The sequence below is a fragment of the Mustela nigripes genome, chromosome 18 (assembly GCF_022355385.1).
Source record: "Mustela nigripes isolate SB6536 chromosome 18, MUSNIG.SB6536, whole genome shotgun sequence".
Classification (NCBI taxonomy): domain Eukaryota; kingdom Metazoa; phylum Chordata; class Mammalia; order Carnivora; family Mustelidae; genus Mustela; species Mustela nigripes.
The window spans coordinates 37,657,281-37,674,623 of record NC_081574.1 but is presented as its reverse complement, the minus strand read 5'-3'; the positions used below and the strand labels follow the sequence as shown (position 1 = coordinate 37,674,623).

At 44.2% G+C, this 17,343-nt stretch overlaps 1 protein-coding gene and 1 non-coding gene across 3 annotated transcripts in view; one reads left to right on the top strand and one right to left on the bottom strand.

Annotated features, from left to right (window-relative positions):
* IKBKB (inhibitor of nuclear factor kappa B kinase subunit beta) overlaps window positions 1-12,475 on the bottom strand; it is a 61,508-nt gene extending 49,033 nt beyond the window's left edge. The window contains exons 1-2 of one of the 2 annotated variants that reach the window (XM_059384371.1): window positions 12,083-12,475; window positions 11,306-11,428 (exon numbers count right to left, since the gene is read on the bottom strand). In XM_059384371.1, coding sequence (XP_059240354.1) covers window positions 11,306-11,410 — 105 coding nt within the window. In that variant the 5' untranslated portion in view covers window positions 11,411-11,428; window positions 12,083-12,475. The remainder of the gene's footprint in view (window positions 1-11,305; window positions 11,429-12,082) is intronic. The other variant, XM_059384369.1, reaches the window with a different exon arrangement.
* Window positions 7,900-8,006, top strand: LOC132006635 (U6 spliceosomal RNA). The gene has a single exon (XR_009401166.1). It is a non-coding gene; the product is annotated as a U6 spliceosomal RNA (small nuclear RNA).
* Window positions 12,476-17,343: the final 4,868 nt, after the last annotated feature.

Genomic DNA, 17,343 nt, shown 5'->3' with positions numbered 1-17,343 from the left:
GAACTCAGTAGAAATCCATCTAGTACTTTTCACAAGTTAGGGAACATGTGAAAATTCTGTTTCTTCACTGATGTACAGACTGGTGTTTAATCTCACAAAATGTTATACCCCCTACATCATGAATTTCCCAATTCCTGTCGGTTCTCAAACAGATTTAAATTTGCTTTCAAGTTTCACTTCCCCTGAGTGTTCAGACTCAAACATTTTTGCCCAATTCTAGGGTAACTTCATCAGTAGCGGTACTGACATGCCACTGGACATGCTGGTCTCCAGTCAGGTGGGATCACATGGAAACTGAGACTCGACTGCACAGTTCTAAACTGAAGGGCCAAGTGTCAAACAAGGTCACAGGGCTGAGGGAGTCCCTTCAGCAGGTAAGGTTTTGATGGACAGTCTGGTAAATAACAGTTTAGAACAAGATAATGCAACTCTTGGTCTGTTATCTCAGAAGGACTCAGAGCTTAAATCAAGATATTTAAGATCTGTACCTATTTTAACTTGAGTATACAGAACAGTGTGTTAGTTTTTTGCTTTGTTTTACTCCTGATATTAACAAATTGCCACAAATTGGGGCGCCTGGGTGGCTCAGTGGGTTAAGCCGCTGCCTTCAGCTCAGGTCATGATCTCAGGGTCTTGGGATCGAGTCCCGCATCGGGCTCTCTGCTCAGCATGGAGCCTGCTTCCCTCTCTCTCTGCCTGCCTCTCCATCTACTTGTGATTTCTCTCTGTCAAATAAATACATAAAATCTTAAAAAAAAAAAAAAACAAAAAAAAAAAAACAACAAATTGCCACAAACTTAGTGGCTTAAGACCCAAATTTATGTCCTTACAGTTCTGGAGGTCAGAAGTCTGGTACAGATCTCACTGGGCTAAAATCAAGACGTCACCAGGGCCATGGTCTTTTCTGGAAACTTTAGGGAAGAATACATTTCCTTGACCTTTCCAGCTTATAGAAGCTGCCTGCATTCTTTGGCTCAGGGTCCCTCCCTCCATGCCCAAAGTCAGCAACGACCAGCTAACTCCTGTCACATTGCATTACTTTGGCACTGACTCTCCTGCCTCCCTCTCCCACTTTTTTTAAAGGATACATTTCATTTTACTTTATTTTATCTTATTTTATTTATTTGATAGAGACAGAGAGAGAGAGAACACAAGTAGGGGGAGTGGGAGAGGGAGAAGCAGGCTCCCTGCTGAGTAGGGAGCCCGATGCAGGGCTCTATCCTAGGACCTTCAGTTCATGATCTGAGCCAAAGGCAGACACTTAATGACTGAGCCACCCAGACACCCCTTCCACTTTATTTTAAAGACTTTATTTAAGGGGCGCCTGGGTTGGTTGGTTAAGCAACTGCCCTCGGCTCAGGTCATGATCCTGGAGTCCCAGGATTGAGTTCCAAATGAGGCTCCCATCTCCACAAGGAGTCTGCTTCTCCCTCTAACCTTCTCATATCTCATGCTCTCTTTCACTGTCTCTCTCTCTCAAATAAATTTTTAAAATCTTTAAAAAAAAATAAAGACTTTATTTAAGAGAGACAGAGATAGGGACAGAGATAGCAAGAGAGAACACCAGCGGGGAGGAGTGGGAGAAGGAGGGTCACTGCTGAGCAGGGAGCCCAGTGCAAGGCTAGCACCTTGGGATCACGTCCTGAGCCAAAGGCAGACACCCAACCCAGTGAGCCACCCAGGCGCCCTTCCCTCTTCCACTTTTAAGCCCCTCATGACCACACGTGGCTGACCCAGACAGTATGGGATAATCTTCCCACCTAATGTCAGCCAATAAGCAACCTTCATTCCCCTTTGCCATGGTGCCCTAACATACTGACAGGTTCAGGGGTTAGGATGCAGCCATCTTTGGGAGGGGCCATTATTCTGCCTACCACAGACAGTATGCTTCCTTCATAAAAAATGACAAATAGACCCCAGAGGTAGATTTATTAAGTGATTTAGAACATATTTTAGGTAATCTATCTACACATTGGATAATTGTAGACAATTGTGATCTGTTCAACACAAACACTGGATCTAACTCATAGCTGTTACCCGGCCCAACCCAGAGTCCAGGAATAGATGTCGATATCGAAGACTGATATTAACGATTGAAGATTTGATATCAGCCTCAGTATCCTCATGCAAACTAAGAAGTGAACTTCCCAATATGAATACTAAACATATTGTGGACTAAATGCACAGATACCAAAAGTCACTTTCTATTTGTGGACAGATCAGCTTAGTCCTACCGTTGCAGGGGAAATCCTAACAATTTCCGGGGCTTGGGAATGTCTCACACAGATATAGACACACTTAAACTTTTCTTATACAGCGGGCCTTGAGGCAGTATTCTAAAACATTCCAGTTTTCCATGAGTAATATTTCATTTGAAACAGAAACCCAAACACAATGACTTTCTGTTGCTAAAAACATTCTGGCTCTAGAAAGCAAAATTCAATTAAACAGTTCAAAAACAGACTAAAAATACCGGTTTTGAAAGCCTGGGGAGTTTGATCTTCACTAGCAATGAAACTCCAAGAGCAGCGGATGACTTTCTTTATTTGGGTTGGAACCTCCTTGAGTCTTAGCTCAGTTCTGTAGAAACCTAGACTTGGCCCAAACTGTATCAGCCTCCTACTTCTGGTAAGTGGACTCCTGGTGTGGAACAAAATTTAAAATCGGTCTGTATTTTGAGAAAATGCTGACAGGGGGCAACAGTGTTAGCCACAGTGAATACAATTTATCATGAAGGTCCCTCAAGTCTGTGATTCTTTTGTACATGAAAACATAAAACTTGTGTATAAAATGGGGGGGGGGGGGGGGGTACCTCCTCAGATGGCTGAGAGCTACCAGAAGGCATGACAGTACAAGTGAGCTGGAGGCCAGTCCACTCAGGAGCTGGCCCAGCTTCCCAAAGCTAGCCTTCTTCACACGAGGAGGGGAAACCGGCTGAAAGCCAAGAGGTCCATTCAAACTCTTGGCTGGGAAACCTGTCTCCTGTTACCGTGGCAACCACCCAACAGGCCACTGTGGTAAAAGGGGCTAATTATTATTAACCAGCTCGTTCCTTCTCAGGCCTGCCCTCCAAGATGAACTTCAGAGAGGAAGTACAGAGCTAGGCCTAGAGAGATCCTCGGGACAGAACTCAGGCCTAAGAGTCAAAAGGTACAGGGTCTCTGACTACAGCTTCACCCCTGACTCAACCACATTGACCAGTCTATGCTGAGAAATCTCTGAGTTCAACCCACTCCCTTTGGTGTAAACAGCCAACACGCACAGTGGCCTCCAAACTCACCAAGACAGAGGCTTGTGGGGTGAGGTCAGGGTATAACTCCTTCATCCTTCACCTGCTGTATGTGGGACACTGAGCCTGCTAGTTTAGCTTCTGGGCCTTTATCCAGAAGAGGGAGAGGGGACGCTACCCCTCCGTCAAAATGGGATGGAGTGCTCGATACAGAGCCTTGAGCAAACTACAGCAGCAGCATTTCCCTTCTCTGGCCTTGTGTCGATGTTACTCTATCCATTCGATTTGTCTTCTCTTCAGACTCTACAGTCCGTCTCCTTCCAAGATTCTGCTCAAGTTCCATTTCCTCAAGAAGCCTTCCCTCTCCCCTGAACACTCAAGAGAGAATATGGATAAAGCAGCGAGCACAGCTGGCAAAGGACACTCTCAATAAACAGCAGTCATTCATATCTCTACACAATTTGGTGTCCATATTTAGACCTATTTCATAGACAGCGGAGCATTCATTTTACCTCCTGAGAGCATAAGCACACTGAAGACAAAGTGGTTTCTTTTTTCCCCCAATGGACCCTAGGTCTGTGCACAATAAATTCTTAGTGAACTGACTGAGGTCTTTACCACTTCCAAAATACACACATAAGCTGAAGTGAGCTTAATCTTGTCCAGTAAGGAAACAAGTCAAAGTCGGTACCACTTCATAGAAGAGTCGGTAACACCGTGCCTCTTAGAGCTTTACACGAGCCACTCCGTACATTACCTCATGTCATCCTCACAGGCGTCCTTTGGGAAACCAGGCAGCAATTCCCAGCCTCTTTCACAGCAAAGTGCACAGAGAATAGTGCAAGGCATCCTGGGACATGTCCAGATCCTTTCAGAAAGCCGCGGCCCTATTTCATGCTTAGACATGCTGAGAGCCAAGGAGATCAATATCTTAGCATCCTCAAAAATCCAAGGGGGGGCGTTGGGCTCAAAGCCATGAAGCTGGCAAGAAACAGAGCCAGGACTGGAACCCAGGTATGGGTGACTGGGAGTCATGTGGTTTTCCCCCATATTCCCAAAAGGGGCTGTAGGCTGAGGTCACCCGGGTCATCTTTTTCTTCTTCTTTTGTATAGGTCTTCTTCTTCTGTAAAGGTCTTGTTGAAAACATCAGCCTATCTAGACCATACTGATAAATGGTTTGTGCTGACCCCTGGGCTGAGGATTTAAGGTAGTTCAGACACAGCAAGGACTGCCAAGGCCCATGCTTGGTAACAGATCCCAAAAACTCAGGGAAACAGGGATAAGGACATTTGGTACACTGCCCTTCCTCACTAAGAAATATTTGTTTTAGAAAGATTTACGCATATTGTCTTCCAAATCAGAGTTTTCCCCTTAGCGTTTCAAAATGGTTTAAAAGCAACTTTTTTTTTTCTTTATTTGACAGAGAGAGAGATCACCAGTAGGCAGAGAGGCAGGCAGAGAGAGAGAGGGAAGCAGGCTCCCCACTGAGCAGAGAGCTCGATGCAGGGCTCGATCCCAGGACCCTGAGCTCATGACCTGAGCCGAAGGCAGAGGCTTTAACCCACTGAGCCACCCAGGTGCCCCTTCAAAATGGTTTAGACTGATTGAAGAGAACTGAAAATGTTCTAGGGGTGTCCATAAGCTTTGATCGCCTGCCATGGAAAAGCCACAAGCCATAGTGGAGAAAGCAGGAAGTTGGGATTTTCAGATTCCAGCTCTTTGTTTCCTAGCTTAGCCTCTTCAGGTAAATGACCTAACCTCTCTGTGCTTCAATTTCCTCAGGGGTAAACAGAAACAAAGACAACAGGCAGGCTCAGTTGGAGGAACATGGGACTCTTGATCTTGGATCATGAGTTCAAGCCCCGCTTTGAGTGTAGAGATTACTTAAATAAATAAACTTAAAAACCATAAAAGGTAACAGTTCTTCCTTTTAGGGTTATGCAGACTGAAGATAAAACATGTAAAATACCTAGCCCATTGATGGCACATGCTAGGTTCTCAATAAATGATAGGTCTGATTACTAGGCATCATTTATGTGACTGAGGATACCAATGCCTAGACTCTTTCATACAATTGTTCTTGTGATAAACTAAAAAGTCTCTCTTGTAGACAATATAAAGTATATGGACTATTAGAAATGTACACTGTTGCGAAGTATAATTATTATATACTGAGTGGAGTTAAGCTGTCAAAACCACTTATCCCACTATCTTTCTTCAAGACTCTGAACACTGGGACATCCACCAAAGAAGACACTACTCCTGTTCTGATCTTGGACATCAGCTAAAGAACTGCACCCACAGGAGACCTAAGAGTTTCCCCCACCCCCACCCCAGGAACAACCAGAAGGGTGATGGAGAGCTTCCCCGACTGAGCCAGGCTCATCAGCAAGGTTTCACTAGGTACTTGTGAAACTTGACTCCTCCTGCTCCCTCAGCCCTCACCTTCCACTCCCCCACTAAATCCTAAAATAGCTCTTAGATCTGCCCACTTCTCTCCATCGCCAACCACCATCAGCCCCATCCAATCCCTCACCTGTCCCAATCTCCAAAACCCACGTGATAGGGGGTGCCAGTGGTGTCCTGGTACCAGCTCTTCTGAGAGCGGATTGTTAAATATTCGGGAATTCGATTTCCCAGCACATCACTGCCTGGGCCCCTTCCAAACTCTTCCCACAGTCTGAGTAGACCCCCTTCCAACAGCTTCCTGTTGCTCTTCAGATGAAAACCAAAAGCTCTTGGCAGGGTCCCACTGTCACATTCTATGTAGCAGCCTCCCCTGCACCTAGCTCCCTTTGTCCTCCCTTCTGGTCCTGCTGACCTTTCTGTTCTACCTGCTTGCCAAGACCTGCCCCAGCACAGGGGTTTTGAATAGGCTGCTCGCTCTTCCTGGAACCCTCCTCCCACATTCTTAGACCGGCAAAGCCTGGCTACCTTCTACCAATAACTCAGGTCTGCACTTAAGAGCCACTTCCTCGAAGAAGCCTCCCCCTGCCCCCGCCCCAACCTCCAGACTGATCACACCTTCTGGTATAAGGTATCACTGCCATGAGCCCCTCTCCTGTGTCAGACTTATGATAGTTAGGAGCTTACATTTGTAATGACTGATTAATAGCTCTTTCCCTTTTCCAAAAAGATCTTTAAGGAAAGTGACTGACTTTATGCACCTAACACACATATAACATAAAGAAAATTGCTATGGGAGAACTGAAAGAAAGCCAAAGCCAGACAGGGCCCTGGCTGACCAGGAACTTAGAGCCATGGCAAGATACATTCTTATACACAGACAAAAGGGCAGGATATGAAGCATGACAAATGATTGGAGCTGGGGAATTCAACAGAAGAACTAATTTTTATAGAATGAAGGAGTCCATGGGAGGTTTATTGAGGAGGTGGTCTGGAGCTGATCCTGGAGGAATGGGCAGAAGCACATAAAGCTGTCCAGGAAGCAGAGGCTTGTCCCAGAGAAGGCTCAGCCAACCAACTTGTTGGGAGCCAACAAGAGGAGGTAATGCTAGAAAGACGGGGTGAGGCCAGACTGTGAAGAGGCCTCAAACAGCAGAATGATGTGAGTTTGGCTTTTAAAAAATACAGATTAAAGAAAAGAAAAAAGAAAGAAAAATGATCAACAAAATGAAAAGGCAAACTAGGGAGAAGATATTTACAAATGATACAGCCAATAAGAAATTAGTATGCAAAATATAAAAAGAACTTACACAACTCAACACACAAAAAAACTAATAATCCAGTTAAAAAATGGGCAGAAGTGGGGCGCCTGGGTGGCTCAGTGAGTTGGGCCTCTGCCTTCTGCTCAGGTCATGGTCTCAGGGTCCTGGGATCCAGCCTCGCATTGGGCTCTCTGCTCGGCGGGGAGCCTGCTTCCCCCTCTCTCTCTGCCTACTTATGACCTCTCTCTCTTTCTGTCAAATAAATAAATAAAATCTTAAAAAAAAAAAAAATGGGCAGAAGACCTAAATATGTCTTTCTCCAAAGACATACAAATGGAAAACAGATACATGAAAAGATGCTCAACATCACTCATCATCAGGGAGATGCAAATCAAAACCACAATGAGATATCACCTCACACCTGTCAGAATGGCTAGAATGAAAAAGAGAAAAAATAACAGGTGTTGGCGAGGATGTGAAGAAGGGTGAAACCTCGTACACTGTTAGTAGAAATGTAAACTCAATGCAGCCACTGTGGAAAACAGAGTAAAAGTTCCTCAAAAACTTAAAAACAGAACTATCACATGATCCAGTAATTCCACTGCTGTTTATTCAATCACAGAAAACAAAACCACCAATTTGAAAACACTAATACATGCACCCCTATATTCACTGCAGCACTATTTATAACAACCAAGACAGGGAAGCAACCCAAGGGTCCATCAACAGATGAATGGATGAAGATAAAGAAGATGTGGCATATGTGTAGAGGGATATATAGATAGATAGATAGGTATAGATATATATACACATACACAATAGAATATTACTCAGCCATAAAAAAGAATGAAGTCATGCAATTTGAGACAACATGGATGGACATAAAGAGTATCATGCTAAGTGAAATAAGTTAGAGAAAAAAACATCACATGATTTCACTTCATGGGAAGTCTAAACAAAACAAATGAAGGAATAAACAAAAAAAAAAAAAAGTAGAAACAGTGCTCGCTTCGGCAGCACATATACTAAAATTGGAACGATACAGAGAAGATTAGCGTGGCCCCTGCACAAGGATGACACGCAAATTCGTGAAGCGTTCCATATTTTTCAGATAATACTGGGTAGAAGTGAAGATCTGATTGTTTACTTTGTTTATTGTCTATATGCCTTTTAAAAAAATAAACTTGTTATGCAAAATAGAAAAAAAAAAAAAAGTAGAAACAGACTCATAAATACAGAGAACTGGTGGTTTCCAGAAGGGAAAGAGTTGGGGGACAGGTGAAGCAGGTGATGAAATTAAGAGATACAAACTTTTGGTACCATAGTAAGTCATGGGGGGATGAAAAGTACAGCATTAGAAATATAGTCACTAGGGACGCCTGGGTTGGTTAAGCAGCTGCCTTCGGCTCAGGTCATAATCCCAGCGTCCTGGGATCGAGTCCCACATCGGGCTCCTTGCTCGGCAGGGAGCCTGCTTCTCCCTCTGCCTCTGCCTGCCATTCTGCCTGCCTGTGCTCGCTCTCTCCCCCCCTCTCTCTGATAAATAAAATCTTTAAAAAAAAAAAAAGAAAGAAATATAGTCACTAATACTGTAACAACACTTGGGGACAGATGGTGTTGATATCATCTATGGGTATGGGGACAGATGGTGAGAATATCACAGTGAGCACTGTATAATGTACAGAATTACCAAATCATGACACTGTACACCTAAAACTAATATAAAAGTGAATGCCACTACTGGGTATTTACCCTAAAGATAAAAATGTAGTGATCCGAAGACGCACGTGCACCGGAATGTTTATAGCAGCAATGTCCACAATAGCCAAACTATGGAAAGAACCTAGATGTCCATCAACAGATGAATGGATAAAGAAGATGTGGTATATATACAATGGAATACTATGCAGCCATCAAAAGAAATGAAATCTTGCCATTTGCGAAGACATGGATGGAACTAAGGGTATTATGCTGAGCAAAAATAAGTCAATTGGAGAAAGACAACTATCATATGATCTCCCTGATGTGAGGAAGTAGAGATGCAACATGGGAGGTTTGGGGGATATGAAAAGAATAAATGAAACAAGATGGGATCGGGAGGGAGACAAACCATAAGAGACTCTTAATCTCACAAAACAAACTGAGGATTGCCAGGGGGAGGGGTGTAGGGAGAGAGTAGTGGGGTTATGGACATTGGGGAGGTTATGTGCTATGGTGAGTGCTGTGAAGTGTGTAAACCTGGTGATTCACAGACCTGTACCCCTAGGGCTAATAATACATTATATGTTTATAAAAAAAATTTAAAACTATTAAAAAGAAAAAGAGGAAAAAAGTGAACTCCAACTATACTTCAATTAAAAAATAAAATAAAAATGAAAAACAAGGTTTTTGAACAAGGGAAGGAACTTGAAAGTAGTAATTTTAGAAGACCAATCTACATACACACACACACACACACATTTTTTCAGGCCCGTATCTATAAAGCCTGGAACAAATTCCATCTGACAATAGCTCTCCAAACTCACAGAGCAGACAGAGGCCATTTTAGTTGGAAATGACAGACATATGGCACAGCTGGACAGAATTCCTTTTGAGGGAAACCAAACATTTCTAGTTCAGCTGCTGCAAGACAGTTGCTGTGGTCAAGAATCTAAAAGCTGTGGCCTCTCTAGAAGCAGCCCAGCCCAGGTATGTATGTATGGCCATAGAATGATCTGACTCTTATGTTGTAATGCTAGGCCCGTGGTTATACTCAGACCAGAACACATTTGAGCCAATTGTGTTTCTGTGGCCCACTCGGCCATAGGGTTTGCTGGAATACTGGTTTCCCAGCTGAATGTGGGAATGACCACCTCCAGAATTGTACTCTGCCCTCCAACTCTGGCTCCCACATTCCTCCAGGGGTCATTCCATCTGCTTAGAGCTAACAAGACTCAGGATAAGGTCTAGAATGTCTTCCAACTAACTGATAAAGATTGCTATCTGAAACGACGTTCTCCTGTGGCTGACCAGTAGCCTTGATGACTCTCCCAAGGGCTATTGCAGCTGGCTCCTGGGAAGCGGTGCACAATTTGCCATCCCTTCAGTCCAACAAGGGGCTCACCAGTCCCCAATCAAAAAAGCAGGTACCTTCCATCAAGGACTTCACAGGTCTTATTTTGGAGTCAGGAAGCTAACTTTAGTTATTTGGTGACTGAGGGTTCCCTAGAGCAGTGGTCTCCAAATTGGGTATATGTGCATCACAGTGACCCAAGACTGGAATCCAAACAAATTAAAAAGAAATTACACTTTTCTGATATTAGCTTTAGGACAGCCTCCTGAGTTTACTTCTCAGAAGGTAACACTTCACTTGTGGCCTCGAGGTACACAGAGGAAAATGAGCATTCCATAGGCACTGGTGGATAAGGGCTCCAGCTGAGGTAGATCATGGACTTTATTACCCAGTTTCAATAAAATGACTCTCATAAAATGGACAAGTACCTAAAGAGATTCCTGCGGAGAACTTCGGTGCAAGCAAACAGCAATATGCAAGAACTAACACTTCTATATTGTACGCAACTCATTTCAGACACAGGAGTAAAACAATGAGGATCTAATCAAATCTAAAAAGAAATCAGCCCAAATAACTCCAAATTATAAAAATTCTTTGAAACATGGGTTTTCATCCACTATTCTTAACGATAAAATTCTCACTTTCTTTTTTTTTTTTTTAAGATTTTATTTATTTGACAGAGAGAGATCACAAGTAAGCAGAGAGTAGCAGGCAGAGAGAGAGAGAGAGGGAAGGAGGCTCCCTGCTGAGCAGAGAGCTAGATTTGGGGCTCAATCCCAGGACCCTGAGATCATGACCCCAGCGGAAGGCAGAGGCTTAACCCACTGAGCCACCCAGGCACCCAATTCTCACTTTCATATAGATCTGTATATTCCGTGCTGTGCAGTACTGCAAACAATACTGGGAAGGCATCATAATGAGTACATATTTGAAATATTTTTTAAACCGATTTTTTAAACACTTAAATATATTTTACTACGACCATCCTTTAAATTGTTCTATTTTTGTATGTTTTGTAACATGCAATGTATTAGTACAGATAGCATGATGGTAGCACAGATATAATTTAAGATACATAAAACTGAGTCTGAAAACTTAAAATATTTTTACTATTTACTTGGGGAGCATAGTCAGTAAAGTCTGGAGATCACTAACTTAGAATCAGTTCAGAAGCTCTAAGGCCCCTTTCCAGTTCCCGGTTCTCACGCTCTCGCAACAAGCCCACGGCCAAAGGTGAGGCCCATCCCCCCACCTAGCAGCGTGGGGCAGAGGCGATTGGAGGGAAACCTATCTTCTCCGCCTCCCCTCCCACCCCTGCTCGCCCCTCGCTCTTCCCAGCCCCACAGAGGCTCTACCTGATTGTGCCATCGGATGACATTTCCAAATCCCCCCGTCCCGAGTCGTTCTTTCATCTCCCAGGCCCCACACGTCTGGGTTGGCAGAGAAGGTGACCAGCTCATACTGATGCCGTGCTAACTCTGTAAGCAATTTGGTGTGGGGGACAAAGATTAATTAACATTAATTAAGAAAAAAGTGAAACTCAAGGAGATGGAGAAGGTAAGAGAGAACATGCGAGAGACGAAAAAACTCGGCTCGTTTTCTTTTTATAAATAAACCAGGGTGTCTGGTGTGCGGGTTTTGGCAGCGAACTTTTGTTTTTCTCGCTTTCCCGCACCCCCACCTCAGCTGTGGTGGAAGGAGGCGGGGAAGAAAGTCACTCGAAGGAGACGTTCTGCACACCCCCTGAACTCCGAGGGGGCCTCCCAGCCTGGACTCCAGCAAGGGCGCCCTGCCCCCGCCCATTCCGCTCAAGGCGGCAGGGACAGAGGCCAACACTGGGTCTCCCTACGGTCACGTGTGTCTTCACACAGTCCAAACGCATCGTGACTCTCTCCCAAAGCCACCACCTCCAGGAGGCCACCTGGAACCACCGGGCAGGGGCTGTCCCGGGCCGCCCCACTCCGACCCGCGCGAGAGAAAGGCTCGTATGCCCGGAAAGCCCGACTTTTAAACTCCACAGAAGTTTCTTCGGGAGCCACAAGGGAGGAGGGAGGCGCGAGCTCGCCGGTGCAGAGCAGACGGAGGTCTGCAGGTGTCACCACCCCCACCCCGCGGCCGCCCGGGGGACTCACCTGTTGGCAGGGGTGCGGGGCAGGGGAGCCGCTCCCCCGGGAGGGGGAGGCGGGGGCTGGGGCGGCGAAACCGGGGGCTCTGGCACCTCCCCGCAGACTTTAAAATGCGGGAATCTTAAACCTGCCGGCCCAGCGCGACTTCCTCAAACACTTCCTGCTCTGACGTCACGGAGCACGTGGGCCGGGCCCGCCCTTAAAGGAGCCGCGGGGGGCGCTCGCCCAGACCACGCCCCGCACCCGCTGCCCGGGGGGCCGCCCCGGGGCACCTCCTCGTCCTCGCCCAGGTGACCCTGGGAGGGCTGCGTACTTCTAGACGGCCCCCGTGACCTGGGACCCGCGGCGCTCCTTGAGATCAGAGAGTGCCTCTGAAACGACCCGGAGCGCGCCCGACTCTCTCTCTACGCAGCGACTGGAACCTGCTGCGGCTTCTGGGACGGGGGAGATGGGGATTTCCTCCCCGGAGCCCTCCCGGGGTGAACGCCACACCGCTTCCTAGACTTCTAACGGGGTGGAATTTCCCGAGCCCTCGCCAGGATTTATTTAGGGACTGTTTACAAGAATTGCCGCGCCTCCTCTCCTCGGGCTGCGTCCCCTTTATCTGGAGGATTTGGGGCCCCGTGTCAAGAAGGATAAATCACAGCCGCACTCCCTGGAAGTGTCAGCCCCCACCCCCATCCCCTTAAAAAATGAAATCTAGCGGGCAAGGGGCGGGGGAAATCTCGTAGTGCTAACGCGAAACTGCAGTTTCAGCCGCAGTGATGTAGGGAAATTGTGAGAGAAGCTCACAGCCCTGGGGGGTCACCGTTCAACTCCTACCTACTTGACATTATAATAAGGTCTTTTGCTATAAAATTTCTCAGTTCCGTGGCATTATGCTATCACACAAAGGTGGTGTGTGTTGGTAGATTTACTCAACCAGGAAAAAAAAAAGCATTAAAGGAAACCTGAAGATAATACACTACATTTATAAAATGTTCTCTGTACTTAGAATTCCTCATTCAAATACTCAGGACAACCCCTACACATGGGATAATAACTGCATTTTTTTTTAAAAAAATATTTATTTATTTATTTGACACAGAGAGAGAGAGCAGCGAGAGGGAACACAAGCAGGGACAGAGGGAGAGGGAAAAGCAGGCTTCCTGCTGAGTGGGGAGCCCAATGTCTCTGGGCTCCATTCCAGGACCCTGGACTCATGACCTGAGCCAAAGGCAGATGCTTAAGTACTGAGCCACCCAGGCGCCCCTGCATTATTGTTATCCCCATTTTGCAGATGGGAAGACGGATGTGCAGAGAGGAAAATATGTCAAAGGCATGGGCTAGTAAGTAGATGAACTGATATTCCAAACCAAGTGGCATGTTCTTAGGTCCAAGCTCTTAATATCTGGTTAAAAGTATACCAATTTCAGAAGGAGGCAAACTGGATTTTGAATTCTAATACTGCTATTGACTACTCTGAGATTTTAGGGCCAATTACTTAACCACTCCAAGCATCCATTTCTCTTCTTTAAAATGTGGGCAACATTAGGTTGAATCACATGAAATTGCTTTTTTAAAAAATAAAACAGAAATGGTTGAAATACTAGCAACAAACATCAGTGGTTTCATCAGTTTCAGGGAAGACCTGAGGGCAGGCACGCAAGTCAGAGAAAGGAACCAACAGGGTTGTTGTAGCAAAGGAATGAATGGTAATAGCCATGCCTAACACTGAGGACACTCCCACCTGTACAGAACCTGAGGCTGAAGTTAACTTTTAGGAGCATATTGATGTTACTTGAAATGGTGGGGCGGGGAGCACACAGCAAGAAGGAATTCTTGAGACATCTTCAATGCAAAATGTGGTTTTATTGAAGCATGGGGACAGGACCCATGGGCAGAAAGAGCTGCTTCCCTGGGATTGTGAGGGACAGCCAGTTATATACTTGAGAGCTGGGGGAGGCAAAGACCAAGGGAAGTTTCCAAAAGGACTTTCAGATTCTAAAGAGGACTTACAGAATCTTGGAGACCTTGCATATTGTCAAGCCAAGGTTGTTTTTCCCTCTAGCAAAACATTAACATTAAGACATCTGGGAGTTTCCTGGAGGAATGTTATTCTCTGCCAGTTTCAAGTGTTTGTCAATGGGCTGTACGTTATAAGGAACTTTAATTTTATCTACATTTCCTTCTGCCTTTGTTCCCCTCATCATACCCCCTGAACAATTCTGACCCTTAGATCTTTAAGGTTGTTGAGGGTGGAAGGGCTTATCTTCTGTAACTTCTTCCAGCTAAATAGGGTCATAGAGGTATCCCTACCTGTGGGTCAACATTAGTTAGATGAGGAATTTATATGTATAGGAGTTATCAAAGTCAGAGGCAACCAAGCCAAGGTAGACAACATACATGAACATCCTTGAGTAGAAAGGATTATCTGTCAGTTGGAAGGCACGGCAGTGAAGAAGTTTTGGCATCAAGCAGGGAAACACCAGAAAAGACAACAAAATAAGGTTAATATTATAATGAGAAAGAGGAGCCCAATAAAAATGACATTGATGGGGTGCCTGGGAGGCTCAGCTGTTAGGTATCTGCCTTGGGTTCAAGCGGTGATCCTTGGGTCCTGGGATTGAACCCTGCCTCAGGCTCCCTGCTTAGTGGGAAGCTTGCTTCTCCCTCTCCCACTCTCTCTATTTGTGTTCCCTCTCTCACTGTCTCTCTGTCAAATAAATAAAATCTTTTTTTTTAAATGATATTGATAGTTAACTAAAATTTTACTCCAGTACTTTATTATCATTTAAAGAGAAATTTGAGATCTTCCACAGGTTCACAGGAATAAGAAGACACGTTAGTTTGCTTATTGGTTTCCAGTGAAGGAGGTACAGGTTTTATTCTAAATCTAGGAGCCCATGAAGGTGCCCCTCTAATTGTATTGAAGTGGGTGTACATAATATGACCCGATAGGGGCCCTTCCATTTTGGAGTTAAATTTCCTGCTGTATTGGACTTCCAATCCTTTAAATAAACCATCTTTCTGGGGTTTATAAGGAGTTGGTTCCTAGTGACGATCAGGTCAGGTTTAGGGAGGATATAGTTTGCATATTCATTTAGAGATTATGAATTAACCTGGCCTCAAGTGAATAACTTAACAGAGCATCATACTTCCCATCTATTGATAGGTATTCAGTGAGAAACGGTTTTTCATATAGTAACTCAAAGGAACTTAACCCTAGTGGTTGTTTGGGGGCTATCCTCACTCAGAGAAGCCCTAACCAAAAAAATTAATCCAGTTTTCTTGAATCACAATGCTTAAAATAGAATATCTACAAAGATGTGTTATTGAAACATTTTCTCTGTAGTCTATAATCACCCTCCTTTTTAAAATCAAAGATAGCCAAATCAAGACTAATTCATTTGAAAAACAAGTCCAGTTGCAACAAACTTGGCCTTATTATTTACATAAGCTCAGAAAGAATAGTGATTGGTGATATAGATCTCTTAGAATCTGCTTTGCTGGAACTTTTTGTAAGGAATCTCCAGGTTGAATTTTAGTAGTGTCTCTAGGCCAGAAACCAAGCCAAATGCTTGCCTTCAGAGATGCAGTACCTGTAGATGTGGGCAAATTCCTCTTGCTCAGGTCCCCAAGGTATCCTGCAGTTCCTGCACCAGCCAGGAAGTGACATTTTTTACTCACCTGGTAAGGCTGCTGGAAATTCTGCAAGCAAGGTATCGGGCCAACATTTCCATGGAGCCCTACTGGCTTCATGCTTCATAAAGTCAGCCTTAGTTCCTTAAAGCTGTCGGGTCACATCTGAGTCTATGCAGGTCTCTCAAATGTGACCTTCCAGTCAAAGCCTTGGTCAAATAACTAATGTTTCTAATGAAGTCCTATATAAGGAGAACAGATTCTTTTTTTTTTTTTTTAAAGATTTTATTTATTTATTTGACAGACAGAGATCACAAGTAGGCAGAGAGACAGGCAGAGAGAGAGGGAGGAGGGAGGAAGCAGGCTCCCCTCTGAGCAGGGAGCCTGATACGAGGCTTGATCCAAGGATCCTGAGATCATGACCTGAGCTGAAGGCAGAGGCTTTAACCCACTGAGCCACCCATGTGCCCCGTGGGAGAACAGATTCTTATTGAACCCATGCAAATGACTAGGATTGCCATGGAAGAAAGAACACTTACTGAGACCTTTTGAATTTTAGAGGGTTCCACTAGAGAGAAAAGTTAAATGCTTCAATTTGTTCCTCTGTGAACAATTTTATCCTATTTCTGTACGTCATGGATATCTTTTAAGAGAAAGTTTCCTTAATTTGGAAGAACAAAAAGTACAGAACCGGGAATGGAGTCACAAAAACCATAATCATCTTCTTCAGTTCATTTAGTCTCATGTTACTAATTCTTGGTTCCATGTGAAGGCAGTTTTTAGCTAGTTCTGTACATTTTTGCCAATTTTAGTTTTTGGATTTTAAAGATCAAAAACTTGTATTTGTCAAAAACCTTTTTTATGAATCTCCTTGAAGATGAAACACATTTCACGAGGAAATAAGAATAATAACTATCAGTGATAAAAGACTGAAAAACGGACATGACTAACGATCTGACGAGAGGTTACAAAAGAACTGACAAGGAAATCTGATCATTTCTGGGACACATAGCACATCAATTATCAGAATATAAAGTGATGGCCTTATACCAGAACGTATTAATTTGGGAATTGCATATAATCTCTAGAATACATAGCATTTACCCAAGCAATACAACTTAAGTCTTTTTATTTGTTTTACACTTCTTCCAGAGAAACTTAACATACCAAATAAACAAGCCTAATTGGTAAAAATAAGACTTCATTTATCATTTAAACCTAAGGAAGTATGTAAAAAAAAAAACTCAAAAAGTTATAAAGCGCATGATTGAATAGTGGATTACAGATCATTACAAAGCTTATAACTTATTTATTTATTTAACCTTTAACCAAGGGACAATAAGAGAGTCAAAATGCAGATATATAGTGTTATATACGTGTTAACAAAACTTACCTCCTTTAACACTGAGATTTATGTAATCAAAGACCTGCTAACTAGTGCCTGGGTGGCTCAGTTTATTAAGCCTCTGCCTTCGGCTCAGGGCATGATCCCACAGTCCTGGGACTGAGTCCTGCATCGGGCTGCCTGCTCAGCAGGGAGTCTCCTTCTCCCTCTCCCTCTCTGCCTTTCCCCTGCTTGTGCTCACTCTCTCTCTCAAATAAAAAATAAAATCTTTTTTTTTTATTTTTTTAAGATTTTATTTATT